Genomic DNA, 19,858 nt, shown 5'->3' on the forward strand with positions numbered 1-19,858 from the left:
CACCAACTCAGGCAATCAAAGAAGGAGCAGTCTTCACATTTATGGAACGTGTAGGTCAAACTTACGTGATACTGGAACTAATAATAACTTAAAAAAACTGTGTTAGGCAACCAACATATATGACCGGATGTATCTGAGTGCATTTTTCCTCTCACCCTGAATTGACTGATTGGTTTTGTGTCACATAGATACAGTTTAAGAGGAAAAGAAAAATGGAGACTTTTCATAATCAAATAATCAGTCAAGGAGCTACAGCTAAAATTAATCAATACTAGAGTTTAGACTGAAAACTTGTAATCCTATAAATATCAACAAAGTCAAGAAAGTCTTTCCTTCCGCACCAGAGAGATTTAAAACCGAAACATTTAGCAGGGATCATGTCATCATAAGGATATCTGAAATTAACACATTACATCAGAAAAATACAACTACATCAGCATAGAAATGGAAAAATGAAATGTCTGGTACCTTTCAGAACCAGACTTAGTTAATAAATTTCTGATTTAAGTACCGTAACTCTAAATAGCATACCTGTATTCTCTGTGTCTTGATCTATGAATCTCAAAATCTCTGTTCTTTCTCCATCTCTCTCTTTTCCTCCTCCTCCGTTGTTGTTGTTGAGAGAGAGTCTCTCTCTTTTCCTCCTCCTCCGTTGTTGTTGTTGAGAGAGAATTAAAAAATTATTATAACTTTTCTATTTGTTACTTTGTAACTTTAACCGCTTCCTTCATCTACTAGTCTCCATCAATATCCTCTGACTACCAGTTATGTAAGATGAAAAAATTCGTACCCCATTTGCTTCTTTTCACCCAGTTCCCCCCATTCATCTCTTTATTTTTGCTCATTATGCCATGCTTTTTTACACTGATAACATTTAAAATATTTAGTCTCTTCTGTAAAAATAATTGCCTTCAGTGCTGTATGGATTGATTCTGAAAACTGAGCATGATAATGTTCCCAATATTATATGTGTGTGTGTATATAGTTATATTTTCATTATATAATCAAGTGTGGGGACAGCAGAGATTTAGTGATTTACTTTAAAAAGTACCCCCCTGCTCCAGAGAGACCTGTGCTGTTCAGGTAGATCAGTGTTCGGTTTGATGGGGAGGAGCACAGGCGCTGAATGGTTGGGAGTAGAGACATCCTGTCACGCCCCACCCGTCCCTGGCGGTGTGCCCTGTGACCCTGCAGACCCCCTTGCAGGGGAGGGAACCTGGGAGGAAAGTGATGCAAAGGTTTGTCCTCACTCTAGAAAGCGTCTGGGCTTCCCTTGTTGTGAAGTGTTCCGTTTCTGCAGTGCATAGGACTATGTAAGGGAATTTTTCACTGGGAGTCAGTCATGTGCGGTGGTTAAGAAGGCAGATTGAGGAACCACAATCTGCATTCAAAATGCAGCTGTCCTACGGGCAAGTTATTTAATCCATGCTTCAGTTTCCTCACGCAGAGAATGGAGGTGCCAGGACCCGTCTCGTGTGGGATTGTTGGGAGAAATAAGTGAGCAGCCCATTCAACTCCTATCTACTTGTTTCTGGCATTCCCTTCCGATTTTGTACCTCTCACCACCTCTCCTCTTAGGGAGGCCTTCTCTGACCACACTGGCTAAAACGGCACCCTTGTCCAGCGCTGGCTCATTACTCTGCTGTGTGTTCTTCCCAGCTCGTCTCATTCCTTGATGTCCCGTATTTGTTCATATGTCTGTAGTCGGCCTCTGTCACTAGATAGGATGTGTGCTCCATGAAGGCTGGGCACTTGCCTGTTCTGTTCACTGCTGAGTACTAACTCCTGGGCACATTGTAGGCCCTCAGGAAATGCCTGTTAAAAAAAATAAACGAACGAATGCCAGATCCTGCTTGGAGGTTTCCAAACGTCCTTCAGTGCCGCCCCCGCCTCAGAGTAGATAACAGCTGAAGCTTTTCCCAGGAAACCAAAGCAGGAGAAAGGTTTTCCAGGCAGCAGGAACAACACATATCACAGGTCTTTAAAAAAAAAAAAAGTCTGGTATGGAATTCAGGAAAACACGATTTATGAAATTGATTCCATTTTTTGCTTCACATTGTCATGGAAATTCGGATTAACAAACTTCCTTTTTCAAGATGTTTTTCCCAGAATTAGTAGGCATATTGTGCATCTTAAAAATGGCAACATAAAAATATTAGAATTAAAATTTCTCACACTGTCCTCTGTGAGTGTGAGCATCCTCCCCTAACTGTGGCACTTGGTAATGGAACCACCTGGTGATAGAAGAGGTGACATTCCATGAGGCAGCCACTGTGTCGTGTGTCTTCCCCTGGCCTTCAAGAGGGAGCACTTTGAGGGGTGACCTAGTGGGTTGGACCTTTCCAAGTCTTCAACTTTCTCCTTCTCTGGATCCTGCAGCAAACATGCCCATTAAAGTGGTGGGTTTTGTGATGAAGCCTCAAGGAACTGGACTCAGAACATAACTTCCTTATTCCATGCAGCTCAGCAGATGGAAACGATGCTCATCGCCCCCACATTGTCCTGGTTTAAATCTGGGACCTGACACTCAGAAGCAGGCTCTGCATCCTGTTAACCAAGCCCCCGAGTGGAGGCTGTGCTGCTTTTGTTTGTGTGCTCAGTGCATTTTTTTGGTTCTATTCCTGGCAGGGTCTTTGAAGAAGAATAATTTTCTTTCGTGAACTAATAAACAATTATTCTCTAAGAAATAATGTAGGTATGTCTTAGAGCTTGAAGCATGTATGTGTATTTTTAGAAGAAAATATTTTCACAAATTCACCAAAGAAAAGTATTTTAGGGGGATTACTTGAAAAACCAAATATTATACTAAAATATTGATTAAATAGGTAAACATTTACCACTTAGTTAATAAAAGTAGGTTTCCTAAACTAAGTCATGCACCAGAAAATTCTGGTTCTGACTGGAAGGAGCACAGAAATAGAAACACATTTTGCTTGGTGACATAATTCCTAGCCATCCAAAAAAAGGCATATTTATATAGAGAGCAGGAATATAGAGCCATACGGATCCGGGTTTATAATGACAGCGTGTGACCTTGTGGGGCATGTGCTGAGTTCTCCTTAAGGATGGAGCAAGCTTGCTTTGAACACTTCTCCGTTTCAATGAACTCACCTTTAGTTTTGCTGTGTGTTTTTCAGAAGGGCGGCTGAAACAGGAAATTAGGCTTACTAACTTATTGAACAAAACTTCCTCCTGTCCGTGTGGACAAACTCTCACCCCCAAAACAGGAGCCAATGACAAACCCTTGAAAATAACAAAGCACCTTCTCTTCGGTTCCCGCGCAGCATCCTATCCCCACCCCACCTTAATGCTGCGTTTTCCTGAGCATTTCACAATATTTTTCATCCCTTGTTCCCAGACTTGACCCACTGACCTGAGAATCAAGAAAATGTCATGTTAGTGCCTACTAATGAATGCACACAGAGCTCCTTTTCATCTGGCCTTTCAACCTTCTGGAGGTGGGGGCACAAGCTGTCACTCGCATCATGCAGGGAAAATGAACCTTTACCACATTTTCCCTGTTTTGCAAACAGCACAATAAGCCCAGCTGAGACTAGAGATGAATATGCAGGTTAGGGAGAAATTAACCTAAAACGCACTGTTGTCTGCACGGTTGTCTTACAGACGACACAGCAGCGCAGTGATTGAAACAACCGTCGCGGCAAGTTGCGGGTCTGTGATTTTAACCAGACTCTTGCTGTGGTATCACATTTCTATTTCGATACCATCATCTGTATTTGGTGAAATAATGTTACGGGAAGAACATCCTGTGATTAAAAAGTTAAGGTGCGTGTTAAGGCATTTAGGTTTGCATTGTTTCTAGACACGTTTACGGGGAGACTGCAGTTTGTTAGTGAGCTTTCGGCTCCAGTGCTCATTAATCAGTGCTGTTGGGCCCAGGGTCTCTTGAGCCTTCTGGGTTTTGGGGGATCAGCTACTGTAATTAAAGGGATGAAATATATCATGGTCACAAACTTACCACATCAGACAATTGAAGGTTTCGAACTGGTGGAATTAATCTTTTTAATTTTTTTTCCTAGGTGTTTAAGATAGAAGTGCTAATGAATGGAAGAAAACATTTTGTTGAGAAAAGGTACAGCGAATTTCATGCCTTGCACAAAAAGGTAACTTCCCCCCTACCCCCACCCCTTTCTCTGTTTGGCAAATGGTATGACATTAAGACTGCTTTCTGGGGCTCCCAGGTAGTTCTTGGAACAGTATGGCTTCTTTTATCGTGATGTAAGCTTCCTTTTAAAAGGCATTATTTAGTCCTTTACAGGTGCTTTCTGAGCAGGGGGGTCTTCTGTTAAGAGCTCAGGTAAACGGAAGGGAGCCGGCGAGCTGTCAGCAGTGTGCTGTGCTGGGGATGGCAGGCGCAGAAGGAATAAGACCCAGGCCTGTTTTCTCCTTAAAGGATACTTACTGGGCTTACAGAAAGGAAAAGAAGAAAAGCAAATGATTATTGTATAGGGAGAAATTTATTTAAATCAACTCATGCTTACATGTACCCAGAAGAGAAAATACACGTGTCACAGGTATTTAAGGACTATTTGGGCAACATGTAAAAAAGAGGCTCACTGCCTTGTGTTGAATTGTAAAGGCCACTTGCTAGGACTGGTGTTTCATTAGAAGTCTTAGATAAAAGAGACAAGAATGAAAAAGGAATAGCTGAGTTTTTGGAGAAATGGCCTGTAAAATGTAGAAGAGTGAATACTTTCTTATTTGGTACCCAAAATTAATGTTTTGCAGATTATAAATTATCATTGGGATGCTGAAATTATCTTATTCCTAGAAATGCCTCATGAAATTGCCCAGAAAATCAGGATATATGAGTTATTGCAACTTTATCACTTTTCTTTAATAACATATACATATTCATATGTGTATATGTTTGTGTGTGTGTGTACACACATATACACACATATGTAAAATGTATGGCATAATTTAATTTCTTCACTTTTGTTACTTAGCTAAAAACTTAGAAGGGGAGATAATAAGTATTTGAAGAAAGGGTCTGTTCTTTTAGTTTCATTAAACACATCTTAAATTCCCTGGGAAATGTCAGTGCATAAATAATGTGAAAGTATGCTTACTCTGTATTAGAAGTTCTTTAGCATTTTTTAAAATTGAATTTTCCCATTGTTTTTTTTTTTTTTTTTTTTAAGGTAGAATATAGAGTCCTGAGAAGAAACTTTAATAAATATTCCTGAGAAATTAGGGAGATTGCTTCTCTCTGTTTTCTTTGGAAGAGGAGCTCTAAGTTACCTGTACACTTTTCTGTTAGGATTAAAATTTTGTTACACCCCAATTTGCTTTCAAAAAGAAACAGGTGAGCACAGGTTTGGGCCTGGTGCTGCTCACCGACTTTACAAAACCTTCAACCCAGAGGCTTCCGAGGGAAACGAACCTGGAATGGGTTTCACTTCCTTCTCAAGAAATTCTGTTTTGTTTACTATTTTTCAAGGAAACAGATTCTAGAGAGATTTCCAGTGGGTACCTCGTGAAATAAGTCCTTGCGGTGAGGTGAAACCAGAACTCCATCCTCTGCCCAACCTCTGGTGACCAGAATCTGGGCTCCCTCCTAACCGCCCAGGTCCGCGCCCAGCTCTCCATGACCCCAGCACAGCCCAGCTGTCCTCGCCAGGTGCTCAGGGACCAACTCCACACCGGACACAGCTGGGTGACTGCCAATTAGGCCCGCCCTGGAGTGGAGGGTCGTTCACCCTGTTCTCCTTTCATAGTTTCTTTTCTTCTGCAGGAGAGGACCCTCTCCCCAGTGATTACAGGCAGTTCTTAGATACTCACAGTCAGGAAAAAAACCCAGATTTTCTAGGACTTATCTCAATTTCTGCAATTCTGTTAATAATTTTAGCTATTCGTATATTATCAGGCCGACCAGAGTTAAGGGACTAGAAATTCTCAGATCTCTCACTTCTGCATCTTTTCTTGCATTTGTTAGTGAACCAAAGGCCGCTGCGTGAACTGTGTTCTCACGTGGTGGTAATGATGGTGTGGAATGTGCAAGCTCCGGGAGCAGAGTGCTTCCGAGCCTCCCGTTACCTCTCCCAGCTCTGTAAGTCCTGGGAACGAGTCCCGTGATCTTTCAGTGCCTCGGGCTCCCCATTTCTAGTATGAGAGTAATGAGAGTAGTAACTTCATTGAATTGTTTTACAGACTAAACTAAATCATGTATATCACATGGTAAACTTCCAATAATTGATAGCCTTCATTACATATAATTTTTTCCCCATATTCAAGAGTGTTTTCTACAGTTAGATTACTAAAAGAAGCATTTTCTGTCAAAATGTATGGATATTTTTACAGCTCCTGATATGTATTGCCAAATTACTTTCTTTCAGAAGTGGTTCTAGAGGATTTATAATGCAACCAGCAAGTATGAAAGTATCCTAGAATCTCATCAGCTTTAATACTACCCCCCCAATGATATTTGTTTATTTAGCAAGCAGTCTGTGTTGCCTTGTTGCTATTTTAATTGGTGTTTCTTATGTTTGTTTATGATTCTAGCCCTTCTTTTTAGAATTCTATTTACTTGCTTTCCCATTTGTCTGCAGGGGTCTCAGTTGGTTTTGCTCGTTAGTTTGTGTGGCCTGTTAATAAAATATTAGCCATTTGCTGAATGTATTTTTCACCAAGGGCCTTTTTATTTTGGCTATGATATTTATTTTAATTTACAAATGTTTTAAATTTTTATGTTGTCTAATATGTCAATTTTTACCCCTTCAGATTTTACATAAGATTAGTTGTTTCTTCCAGAGCTATAATGAGTATTTGGTTCTATTTCCTTTTAGTTTTTGTTGATTAGTGTTTTAAAAAGTGTGAACTTTGAACCACCCGCATCAGAACAGTGTTCACTGAGGGCCAGATCCTGGTGCCACCCAACATGCTGCATCAGAATCTCTGTGGTAGGGCCCAGTACTGCGCATGTTCAACCAGCTTTCCAGATCACCTTCGTGCCTGCTGACGTTTGAGAATCCCTCTAGCGTGGTTGTATTTTTTAGGTTTCTCTTAGACACAGCCCTTGCCTCCTGCCCTCATCACATGCACGGAGGCCACAGAGCGTGACACCTTGGAGGTCTTTCCTACCGTTCTTTCGCCTTCATATCCAGAGCGTCATCAAGTGCTGTTGATTTGTTCTTCCAGATTTCTATCATAGGAACCACTTCATACCATCCCAATACAGAGTCTTACTATTTTATGTAAATATTTCTTTACTATTTTGGATCCTTGTCTTCTTTTTCATTTTTTGCAGCAGATTCCTTTTTCTGAAACACTATCTTCATCTTCATTCCTTTGTTCAAATACGTTGAAGTGGGTCTGCGTTGTCTTCCAAATCACAGACAGTGACTCTCGAGGCCAAGAATCTTAAACCCTGTACCGTGTCCTGTTGCTGTTGCAATAAACCACCACACACTTTGCTTTAAAAACACACATTTATCATCTCACTCTAAATGTGTCAGCAGGGCTGTGTTCCTCGTTTCTTTGCTGTTTCCAGCTTCTAGAGGCTGTCTGCACTCCTTGGCTCATGGCCCCTTCTCATCCTCGAAGCCAGTAGGAACATCACTCCAACTTCTGCTTCCATCATGACATCTCCTCTGACTTTGACACTTCTGCCTCCCCTTGAGATTAATTGGACCTACCTGGGTGATCCAGGATAATCTTTCCATCTCACAATGTTTGATTTAATCACACCTGCAAAGTGCCTTTTGCCATTTAAGGTAATGCATTCACAGGTTCCAAGGATTAGGACATAGACATCTTCAGGGGGACCATTACTCTGTCTCTCAGAAACCCCTTTACAGGCCAGTCTTATTTCTCTCTGTATCACCTAAGAAAACATCGGTGGCAGCCAAGCGCATCTCCCCTGCCCCCCTATATGTGAAAATCACTGCCTCCCTGTCTTTCCCTTTGTGTTCACATCTGTTCACACCAAACTAAAACATTTCAGGTTCTCCTTCTTCCCTGTTTCTTTTATGCCCTAATCTCTTTGTTCTTGGACTCTTGTTCCATTTAGAATAGAAATTTCCACTTAAATTAAAAACATCTCAGAGATGATTAGAACAGTTGTCCCTAAGTTTTTCCAACTAAAATATACATTTTTAAAACATAGGGCTCACGTCTCATCTTTTGTATTTTCCTCACTGCCTGTTAGTGTTGGGCACATATTAGGCATTAAATAAGTGTGTGGCAAGTGGGATATTTGGAGAACATCATGCATGTGGGGTCTGTCCGAAAAAAGTCCAGCCATTGTTAATATAATGAGAACGGTATGCGAGACGTTGATATGACCTGGCAGCCAAGGAGAGTGGACTGGAATACACATGTGTGAACAATGATGACTTCACTGTACTAGTCAATGGAGGCAGTATATGCTGTTGAGAGAGCTCATGTATTGTTTGGTCCTCATATTCAAAATGATTGAGTGGGTTGAGCAATGAATCTGCATCAAATTTTGCATTAAGTGTGGACATTCCTCTGTGGAAACTATTTGGATGATTCGGAAAGCCATAGCTATGGGCAGCTGGTGATTGGCAGCTTCATCACAACAACGAACCTGCTCGTGTATCACGTCTCATGCAGAGATTTTTGGCGAAACATCCAGTCACCCAGATGACTCAGCTCCCCTGCAACCCAGATTTGGTGCCCTGTGACTTCTGGCTTTTTCCAAAATTAAAACCACCTTTGAAAGGGAAGAGATTTTAGACCCTCCATGAGATTCAGGAAAATACTAGGGGACAGTTCATGGCAATTGGGAGAACTGTGTGAGGTCTCAAGGTGCCTACTTTGAAGGGGGCTGAGGTGTCATTGTCCTACATACAATGTTTCTTGTAGCTTGTATCTTCTTCAATAAATGTCTCTGTTTTTCATATGACATGGCTGGATACATTCTGGACAGACCTCATATTTATGAATGACTAGAGTAGTATTTTGTTGACAAGAGTACTTTTTACTGTGGGAGTTTAGTTCATTGTCACTTTAATCCCAGGTTATACTTGTGCTTCCTTTGCAGCTCTGCTGGTTAGGGTGGGAAGACACCACCACCACGCTGACAGCAAAACAAACCCCACCCTAGTTTTCTGTGTTCACATTTAGCATCATATCCTTAAAAAATAAAGGCATAGGGTGTCCTCCATCATGACAAGATTAAGACCCAAACTGTCAGGATAGAATGAGCCTTAATCTTGTACATGCTCCCTCCATGACCCAGCGGCACCTGCTCATGCCCTGCTGCTACAGCCAACTTCCAACGGTGGTTCTCGCAAACAGTTTCACCTCCTTAACCCCAGAACCGTGGGTGTGGAGAGAAAAACCTTCGCAAATTCAGAGCATGTTTTACACACCCTTCCTGCTGTTTCTTGCCATTTCCAGCCCACCCTGTTATTCACAAAGGTTTCAGGGAAGTACGGTGCTGGTTCACTCCTGAATTAACTGTCCTCGTTCTTACGATTGCCTACCTTTGGCCTGAGAATTGCATTCTCATATTTAATTAATGAAGGACGTATTTCAGACAAACCAAAAAACTGCCATCTGGGGTTAAACCCAGAGCACAGCACCACGTGTAGTGTCTCTACAGGGAATTCTGAGGACATAGGGGTCACATATGGGGTAAAAGATCGAATTTTACCCTCGATGTCCCTCACTCTTTTCTGAACTTTCAGTTTCTTATCATCTTTTTATGTTTATGCTTGGGGAAAGCATTTCTGTTCCTTTCTGTGGAGAAAGGGGTGTAGAGTGAATGCACATGTGGCAGTTCTGTGTAAACTGTCCTAACAATATTAAAGGGGAAGGAGTGGTCCCGCCCGGCGAAGGGGATTGCGTTTCTGGTATCGTGGAATCTGCTGGCTATCTGTGGGGATCCAAAAGGCCGCTCGGCTGGGCGCAGAGCGGCCCGAACAGTTAATCATCGCATGGACTGGCAGGGGGTTATTTATCTTATGAGCAGCTGAGCCCTAGTGGAAACACATCGTCTCAGGTTTGTCTCTCCTCATCTAAAGCAATTCATTACTCAACTACAAACACCGTCACAGATCCCGGCAGCTGGGATGATCGGCTTCCTCAGGACTCCTGACATAAGTAAAAAGAAAAAAAATGTTTTCAGTGCGGCATCTTCAAGATTTAAACAACAACAACAACAACAACAAAAAGCAGAGAGACGGATAATGGGGTTGATTTTCTCTTCTGCAATATAAGAAATGTGTGATTCAATAGTTAAAGGAACTTTACATTTACACTGACACCTACTGAACTTTTTACCACAGAAGAATTTAGCATTTTTCTTCTTTTTTGTTTAAGAAATAACGCAAGTAGAGATGTGTAATAGATTCTTTTACACTCATAATTCCTGCCCCCTCTCTTTCTCTCTCTTCTCAATACTGGATCAGTCTCATCAATAAATATTATATATTTGCCATATAACAAAATAAAACGTGCCTTTGACCCTATGCTTCCCTCCTATGTTCACCCCCTTGCTCTCCTTCTCTCTTAGTTCCCTGGAAACTTAGTTCCTTGGAAACAATTCCTTGGAAAAGGAGCCTCTGCTTTCCGGGTTCCTGCTCTCTTAAGCCAGTGGTTTTGACTTCCAGCATCAGCTGAACAGTACGATCGTGCCCCTTCTAGAAACATGGCCTGACTTAACGTGCTGTTTCACTCCTCCCTCCTCACTGCTTGCGATGTCTCAGACCATGGCCCTTGTGTTGGTTTTCTAGTGCAGCATAACAGATGAGCACAGATTTAGCCATTTAGAACAATACAGTTGTGTTATCAGAGTTTCCATGGGTCAGGAATCTGGGCTCAGGTGTACCAGGTCCTCTGCTCAGAGTCTCGCCAGGCTAAAATCAAGGTGTCCCCAGGGCTGTGATCTCATCTGAAGCTTAGTGTCCTCTTCACAGCGTCATGTCCTCATTGAGGCAGAATTCAGTTCCTCACAGTCGTAGAACTGAGGTCCCTTTTTTCTTGCTCTCAGCCAGGGATAGCTCTCAGCTCTTAGAGGCCACCTAAGTCCTAGCCATGCGGCCTGTCAGCTTGCTTCTTCCAAGCCTGCTAGGGCTGGGTCTTATAGCATGTAACGTGATCAAGGAAGTGACTGTCTTGTCATGTAATGTAATACTTGTCAGATTATGTAACCCAATCAAGGAAGTGAATATTTCATCCTATTCACAGGTCCCATCTGCACCCAGGGGGCAGGATTATGTAGGCCTGTACACCAGGAGGCAGGAATCTTGGGAGCAGCCTTAGAATTCTGCCTGTCTCAGCCCTTTTCCTTCATCTGTACCTACCTCCCAGTGTCATATCCTCTAGTTCCACGGCTCTGAATACCACTCACGTGTTCTGACTTACAGGTTTATAGACTCACCTCCAAATGTCTACACATCATCTCCACCTAGACACCTACTGGACTTCTCTCACTTAAAGTTAGAACTGCACAATGAATTCCTTTATGTCAGCATTATCTTTGGTGGGATATCATAGAAACTTGACTAGGTTTCTTAAATGTAAGAGACTAAGTATTCTCATATTTCAAGAAAACTAAAAGGAGGCATCAAACTGATGTAGCAGTTCCGCACTACCTATGATCCAAGCTCCTTTCTGCTTCACCTTGTTTACCTGAGCAAATGGCTTTTACTCTCTGGTTACAATGCAGCAGCTGTCCCTCCAGACATGGCTTCCACATTTCTGGTGGGAAGGAGAACCCATTTTGTTTTGTTTTGTTTTGTTTGTTTGTTTGTTTTTGAGGAAAGCAGGAACCCTACCCAGTAGACTTACACTACATTTCATTAACAGCTCTGTCACATGGACATTCTAATTACCAGGGAACTTGGGAAATCGAAGTTTTTTTGCTCTATATGTTGGCACTCTGAATGACACTGGGATGCTTTTGTAAGAAGAAGGAGGTAGTCAGTTTTGCACCTGGCAGTATCAGCCAGTCTGCTACTCACATGGGATTAGATTTGGCAGCAAGTGACTCTAGAACCAAAATAATGGTGACATTAACAGAAACACCTTTATTTTCCTCTCACATAACATCTAGGGCTAGTGTGGCAGTTTCGTGACCATCAGGGACCCAGGCTCTTGTGGCTTTACTGTTCTCAACATGAGGCTTCCACCTCATGCTCGAAGGTGACCGCTGCAGGTCTAGCCATGACGTGGGCAGTTCACCCACTGGGAAGGTGGAAAGGAAAGAAGGAGAGAGTCTCTCCCTATCAGACCATTTCCTGAAGGCCACATACACATGTCTGTTTACATGCCTTTGACCAGAACTCAGTCATATGGCCACACATAGCTTCCAGGGAGATTGGGAAAAGTGTCCCTTTTTCTGGGTGATCAGGGACTCAGCTGAAAATCAGGAGCTCTGTTCTGTAGAAGAGAGGGACAGTGGATTGGGCTCCCCCAATCCACTAGTGTTCTCTGCCATTTTTCCAAAACCTGGCACTCTGCCACCTTTCAGTAACAACAGGCAGGTCACCCAAAATATGGCTGCCAGGTGACATTGAAAACCTTAAAACAGTGACAGTCTTGGAGTCATTCTGGTCACCTCTACTTTCCCCATACTCCCGCAGCCTTCTCCTTCTCCCACCCCCACTGACAGGACCGTAGTCCAGTTCACCATGATCCCTCGCCTGGACTTCTGCAGGAGCTTCGGACAGGTCTCCTTGCTTTGACTCCAGCCCCCCGTAGTCCACCTTGCTGGTAGCATCTAGCGTGGTCTCTTAAAGCAAAAGTTGTATCAGGCTATTCCCTTGCTCAAGATACCATATTTTTGCAGTGTATACCACACACTTTTTTTGCCCAAATTTTTGAGGGAAAAATAAGGATGTGCGTTATACATGGGTATAATGATTTAATGCCATGGGCATAATAATTCCGTGTATGATGTGCACAGAAATGTGAGTGTGCATTATACACAGCAAAATACGGTATTCATTTTGCTTCCCATTTAAAATGATGTGCAAATCCCACCTTGGCCTCCAAGGCCCCACAGTGTCTGAAGCTGCCACCTCTCCGAACCCGACTCCTTCTTTCTGTGTTTTGAACACCAAGCCTGGGCCTCCCTTTCCATTGCCCTGTTTCTGCTGCAGCCTTCCTTCTCCAGCTCCTTTGCTGGCTCCCTCCCAGCATGAATCAGGTCCCAACTCAGACATCCCCACCTCATACCTGCCTTTCCCAGCTGCTCAATACACATCCCCTTCGGTTACTATGGGCCCTCACCCTGTCTTATTAACTTTTTTATTTTTTGTTGTCTCTTTCCAGGTATGTGAGTATCTCTAGCACTGGAATAACACTGGAAGAGTTGAGTGTCTTTTGTTCCATGACCTTCTTCAGGGATCTTTGCTTTCCCTGGAACTTATTTTTTTTAATAGACAAAAGAATAATGCACTTTATTTAACAAATCCTAAAATGTATCCTCCTCCATGCTACCTACTGCATCAAATCAAACGTCTTCCAACAGGCTCCCTTCTCCAATCCCCTGACCTTTTTGCTCTAGCCTGGACCGATGCTTCTCTGTGCTGCTGTGCTCAGCTCTCCTTGGAGTTCCCTTCCCCATACTGATGGGGTAGAGCTTCAAAGACACACCCTATTTTTCTTTCTTGCTTTATCCTAACTTCCTAGAATTACATGCTCAACTTTGTGTAAAAGACAGCATGAGGTAAACCTTTCACGTCCTTGAACGCCCGCAAATGCATTTGTTCTCTCTCACTTGGTTGACCATGGGGCTGGTTCCAGAAGCGTCGATCTAGCGTCCACTGCTGCTGATGCGAAGTCAGCTGCCACTGCAATTCTGCTTCCTTTGTGTACCACCTATTTTTTTTCTGTTTTCTCTCTGTCCTTGATATTCTGAAATCTCAGCAGGTCAATGTCACTAATATGGGTTGTTTTTATATATTATGCAGGTGCTCATTGAGTTCTTAATCTGAAGGCATCCATGAAGTCAAACAAAACATTTTTATTGTTTGAGAATTTTTTTCTTATTCTTTATGGGAAGCTTATTAATTTTATAGAAAATCTCCTGGATTCTGTACGTGCCTTATCTTTTCACCTACCTTTTCTCTCATTTTCGTTATTCTATGCTTTGAGAGACTGCTATCATTTTATATTCTACCTCTTTTAATATTTTTATTTCTCTGTCATGTTTTTTAATTCCCAGTGTCTCTTATTCTCTGATTGTTTCTTTTTTATAGCAACCTGTTCTTGTTTCATACAAGGCATATCTTCTCAAATCTCCCTGAAGATACTAATAGAATTTTTAAAGATCTCTTCTGCCATTTGATTTATGTTTCTTCCTTTGGGATTAGTTGTCCCATTTGTTTTTCTTGTCTTTTCCCTTCCATAGTGCTGCTTTCCCATGAAAGTGGTCCTTGATTACCCATCCAATGAGATTAATTATTCTGGGTATTTGTCTCTGGACCCTTTGCTTTGGGTATATAAGTGTGGTCCTTCTATAGGGTGTGTTACTGAAGGGCCTCATTATAGGGAATGGGGGGAGAAAGCCAGCTATTAGGCTGGGGACCCTATGAGTACCAGTATGACTTGAACGGCAACACCTTTGTCCAACCCAAACACTTCATTCATTTTCTGTAGGGACATTGACCCTTTTTTAATGGGGCGGAATGTGTGTGTAAGGGATAAAACCAGGCTGCTAGTCACTCTGCTGTGGTGGATAGAGATAGCGTGTGCTTTGGCACAGGTATGGTCCAACACCTCTTCTTATGCCAGTCTTGAGCACAGAGCCTCTCAGGGCTGCTGAGAAGATTGGAGTCCCACCCAATGCCATCCCCTACCTGAGGCCAATGAAGAAAAGAGGGCAGAGGAAGCCCCAGTCCAGACCTGAGTAGCAGTCCAGGTCCCCAATAGTGAGTGCCAGAGGCAACCGCACATTGATGTTTCTCTCCCCTTCTTTCTCCCTCCCTTCCCCCTCTCTAAAAATAAATAAATAAAATCTAAGAAAAAAAGGAAAGAAATAAATCTGGAGGTGGGCAGGTTGTGGCTGTGGCAGCTCCAGGAGGCTGTCAGGCACCCTGGCTCCTTCTTTCTGTCTGTCCAGTCATCTGGAACATCTGGCTTCCATCCTGAGAGCTGCCTCATGATGGCAGATGGTCGTGACAGCTCAGCCATCGTGGTCACATTTTAGGAAGGAAGCAGGTGAAAGGGGGGTGGGAAAGAAAGAAAAAACCAGCTGAGTTTGCTCCACTTTAAAAGAGTTTCTATGAAGAGCTCTTCTCAGTGACTTCTGATTACCTTTGACTTCCACTCTCTACAATGGAGTTTGGAAAATTTAGTTTCTTAGCTAAACTTAGCAGAATTCATTATTATTCTCAGTAATATAGTTCTGTTGGTGAGGATGACAGGAAGAATAGGTTTGGAGTTTCAGCTAGCACTTTCCCACTATCGTTTTAATGCACTTCAGGTGTGGAGGAAGGCGGCAACACAGGTCCAGCCTAGCGCCTTGCACTAGAAGTGCTGATCTTCAAAATGCACAGAGACTCCTTTTCTTTTTCATGATGGGCAACAAATTTTGGCCTAGAATAGTTAATGTGAATAAATACTAGTGCGTGGGAAGAATTTTGTATCACAGTGTTAGCTGCTGGTGTTTGTGCATTTTCTTAGAGATTTTTTACTGTTTCTTTGCATGTATAGTAAAGGAGTAATCTCGGTAGCTTTTCCAAGTTCTTAATTAGAATATTTTAATTCATTCCATTTTGGGGACAGTGTTAGTTTCCTATTGCTGCTGTAGCATGTTAGCATGAATTTAATGGCTTAAAATGACACAGATTTATCTTATACTTCTCGAGGTCAGAAGTCCAAAGTGAGTTTCACTGAGCTAAAATCAAGGTGTCAGTAGGCTCTGAGAGAGAACCCATTTCTTCCCACTCCAGTTTCCAGAGGTTGCCTGGGCTCATGGCCTTCCCTCTGCCCTCAGATCAGGCCACTCCCAACCTCTCTTTCACTGTGACCCTCCTGCCTTCCTCTTATCCAGATTCTTGTGATTTCATTGAGCCCACCTGGATAGTCTAGAATAATCTCTTCATTGTTTAATCAGATGTACAAAGTACCTTGACAGTAAGGTAATATTCAGAGGTATAGGAGGTTGTAGTAGCATATACCTAACAAAGGTATTTCTAACTTGACTTCTAATATAATTTTTTTCCTTTATATTGTTCCTTAAAACTGCTGCCCTGATAGGCTTAGCTGAGACCATCATTCCATTTTCATGAACAGAATTTGGACCTAATTCTTAGGAATGTTGGAAGGATCAGTCTGTCTGTTGTTTAGTTCATTATATTATAAAACTTTCAGGAAACTCTCCAAATGATGTGGTCTAGCTCACATGGCATTTTACAGTGTGATGATCGTGGACAATGGCATTTTGTTTTGCTTTTTTTATGTGAAAAATATGTAGAGAGACTTTTTAATCAGAAAAGTAGTACTTTATGCAAACAAAATTTCATTGTATTAATTGATTTGGAAAATTATGAACTCTTTTACTTTTTTAAAATCCATTTACTCAACTTTTAATTTAAAAAAAATTCTAGTTTGAAATACAGATGATGTACAACAATAGCAACAACTACCAAAAAGACAAAAATTTTATCCTGAAATATGAACATTTAGGGCAGCTAAGTAAAGAATTTTTTGAAAATTTCAGTGTTATTACATTTTCCTCTTTTTATTGGAGATAACAGTTCACTTTTTTTTTTATTGGCTTCTCCCATAACATCTTTATAATTAAGAGACATCTTCTGTGTGTTTTTTGTTTCTGTCTTTATAGCTTAAGAAATGTATTAAAACTCCAGAAATCCCTTCTAAACATGTGAGGAACTGGGTCCCAAAGGTGTTAGAACAACGACGACAAGGTTTGGAAACATATTTACAGGTGAGATGTGTTTAAATCCTCAGTTAATATAATGCAGTTTAAATAATCATTTAGCTGGATTTTTTTTTCCTCAGGACTTACAGGTGAGATGCAAAATATGGGAAGCAACCAAACATTCTGGATTAAAATAAAGTTTAAAATTATAGATACGTTGTTAGCTGGTTCTTTCAGCTTCAGTTAGGTTCTATTTAAAATTAGTTATGTGGATCAGGGAAGTGAAAATTTAGTATAAAGGTAAAAACTGATGTCAAAAGGTCCTGTCTGATGTTGTTGTTTTTTAATTCAACTCTACAAAATAGATTTATTGCTTTCTCATAGTATTCCCTGCCTTCAGGTTTTTGGTGTTGGGGAGATAGTGAGGGAAACTAAATAATTTTCAGTGGCCCTGGCTAATGTATCTTTGGAGTCAAATTGAGAATGAGGGTATACAAATTGCTTCTAATGAAGTGCCAACTTCTTTGAAAATTAGAATTTATGCATTCTCTTTAAAGGAATGCAGCAGGGTGCTCTCTTCTGCACTGAGAATTGCGAACAGAATTACCTAAATAAAATAGACAGAAGTTCTCATTCTCTGCCGAGTGACAGGAAAAGCGAAAGGAAGCTCAGCTTCTCCCAGATTTAAAACAAAACACCTCGAGGGTGCAGGTGACTATTCAGTGTGGTTGTCTTTGTCCAAAGGGCACTGCACAGGGCAGGCGCTGAGATGAGGTGGGGGGGTGGGGGTGCAGCATGTGGCAGCCGAGCGTTCAGGCAGGACACCTGAGTCCACTTCAGAGGCTGACGGCGTGAGAAGGACCGAGGTGGTGTGAGATGAGGGTTGGGGAGTCGTGGCTCTCAGAGAAAAGCTGGACTTCACCTAAGAGTTATGAATTTACCATGATGATCTCTCCTTATATAAGACATGTTATTATCAAAGTTATTGGCAGCCATGACTGTCTTCTTCCATTGATATCTTCCTGACCCCCTTAGCACTGACCCTAGGATGGGTTCTGTTCAGGAGGGCAGCTAAGGGCTGTGTTAAGCCAGCATACTATTTCCTCTACAGAACTTTTCTGAGTGATTTTACCTAAATAGCTGGTGATTAGAGGCTGCGGAGAAGCTGTCACTAAAGGCTTGTACTTAGTGATAGATTCAGAGGACTCTCTCCCTGTGGACGGATGCCTAGTCTCTCCTGGCCTCCTATAGTTTTCCCGGTCTTTACTCTGCTCAGATAGGAAAGCTGACCACTGGCAGCCCCAGAGCATCTGAGGAGGGCTCTCTTCACTGTTTTTGTTCTTTTGCTTTTGCACATGGTGGTGAGTTCTTCACTGGCTCTCCCTGGGAGTGGGAGGTTAAAGGAATTGGGGACCACAAACGACAGGAAAGTGTGTGACTGTGCTTGGAGAGTATGGATATGGAGCTAACAGACATCCAGAGCTTCGGGCAGTACTGCAGAGTAAAACCAAGCCAAAACCCAAAAAACAACATTTTAAACATTGTATGCAAAGGATAAAAATGCATGTTCTCTATAATTAAATGGTGTAGGTAAACAATGCATTCTTATTTGTAAGGCAAATTTTCCGAAGATATTGTGTATCTTTAAGCTTTAGTTCTGAAGAAAGCTTTATTCTTTTTCCTCCCATTGTATTTGACACATGACTTCCATTACTACTCAGTGTAAACATTTTAAGTTGTTTGTACTTCGAATATAAATATGCGGCTAAAATCATCTGGCACAGCGAGGAGTTTACAGTGACAGTCAAATGGAGCTTAGAATTCTCTAGTCTCAGAAACAGGGCTTGAAAGATGTGGTCGAAGTACTGAGAGGGCTTGTTTCCCATTGTGCATGTGGTATTCAATTTGTTGTCAACTAAGTCCCTGGGGATGTCACTTCCAGTCAAGATGGTGGGTAGGCAGACATGGCTCTCACCTCTTTGCACAACCACATCAAAATTAAAACTAAAGTGTAGAACAGCCATTACTCAGGAACGTCAGAAATCGAGTTGAATGGAAGTCTGACAACTACAAAATCGAGTTGAATGGAAGTCTGGCAACTATGGAATTAAAGAAACCACATCCATCCAGACTGGTAGAAGGGGTGCAGAGGATGAGGAACGGGCTGGACCCGCACCCACATGTGGTGGATAAAAATTTGGGAGGGATATCTCAGGAATGAGGAGTCCCTTCCCTGCACCAGGCCCCCCCAACCCAGGGTGCCAGTGACAGGAAGATACACCCCCACAACTTCTTGGCTACAAAAATCAGTGGGGATTGAGTCCATGGAAAAAACTTCTGGAGCCCCTAGCAGTTCCTCTTAAAAGAACCCACACATGGACTCACCTACTCAGACTCACTCCCTCTGAGCTCTAGCACCAGGATAGCAGCTTGAAAGGCACCAATAATATACAGGGAGAAGCTGACGTATCTGGCATCAAGGTGAGCAGAGGCCATTGTCCCTTTTCTAAACCCTCCCACCACAGAGCCAGCAAGCTGGTGCCATATCTGACACTCCTGGCTAACACAGTTTGACCTGCCTTGGAGATCCCCAGAGACTCTGCCCCACCCAACTTGTGGGCCAACACAAGCTGCTTTTCCATATGAATGACTGGTCTTGGCTCAGGCTTCCTTACTTCCTAAATCCTGTCAAACAATCAAGAACTAGCTTCAGTGAGCCTCAGGCACTGTACTAGCAGCAGCCAGCTAAAATTCACAGCTTGGCTTCACCTGGGAATCTCCAAGTCCAGCACAAGTAGCAGCCATCTCAGATTGTTTTATAGCTCAGGCAGGGTTTATAGCCCAGGAAAAACACAGGTGTGGGCTGACCTTGGCCTGCACGACCCAGGAAACCCAAGGACCAGCACATCCAGTGGACAGCTACAGACCACATCAGAACACTACCACCCTGCCCCTGCACAGCTGATCCTCCACACAGGGCAGAAGCTGGTGATCAGTGATCATGGCCAGTCCTTGCAGCTGACTGGCCTGGGTAAA

At 42.4% G+C, this 19,858-nt stretch overlaps 1 protein-coding gene across 2 annotated transcripts in view; it reads left to right on the plus strand.

Moving 5' to 3' along the window:
• The window catches only part of SNX24 (sorting nexin 24), a 131,868-nt gene that overhangs the window by 55,802 nt on the left and 56,208 nt on the right, over positions 1-19,858 (plus strand). For both annotated transcript variants that reach the window (XR_008425097.2, XM_053910693.2), the window contains exons 2-3: positions 4,041-4,124; positions 16,784-16,888. Coding sequence is in view for 1 of the 2 variants with exons in the window: in XM_053910693.2 (XP_053766668.1) it covers positions 4,041-4,124; positions 16,784-16,888 (189 nt within the window). In the remaining variant the exon portion in view is untranslated. The remainder of the gene's footprint in view (positions 1-4,040; positions 4,125-16,783; positions 16,889-19,858) is intronic.

The sequence above is a fragment of the Desmodus rotundus genome, chromosome 1, assembly GCF_022682495.2.
Source record: "Desmodus rotundus isolate HL8 chromosome 1, HLdesRot8A.1, whole genome shotgun sequence".
NCBI classification, from domain to species: Eukaryota; Metazoa; Chordata; class Mammalia; order Chiroptera; family Phyllostomidae; genus Desmodus; species Desmodus rotundus.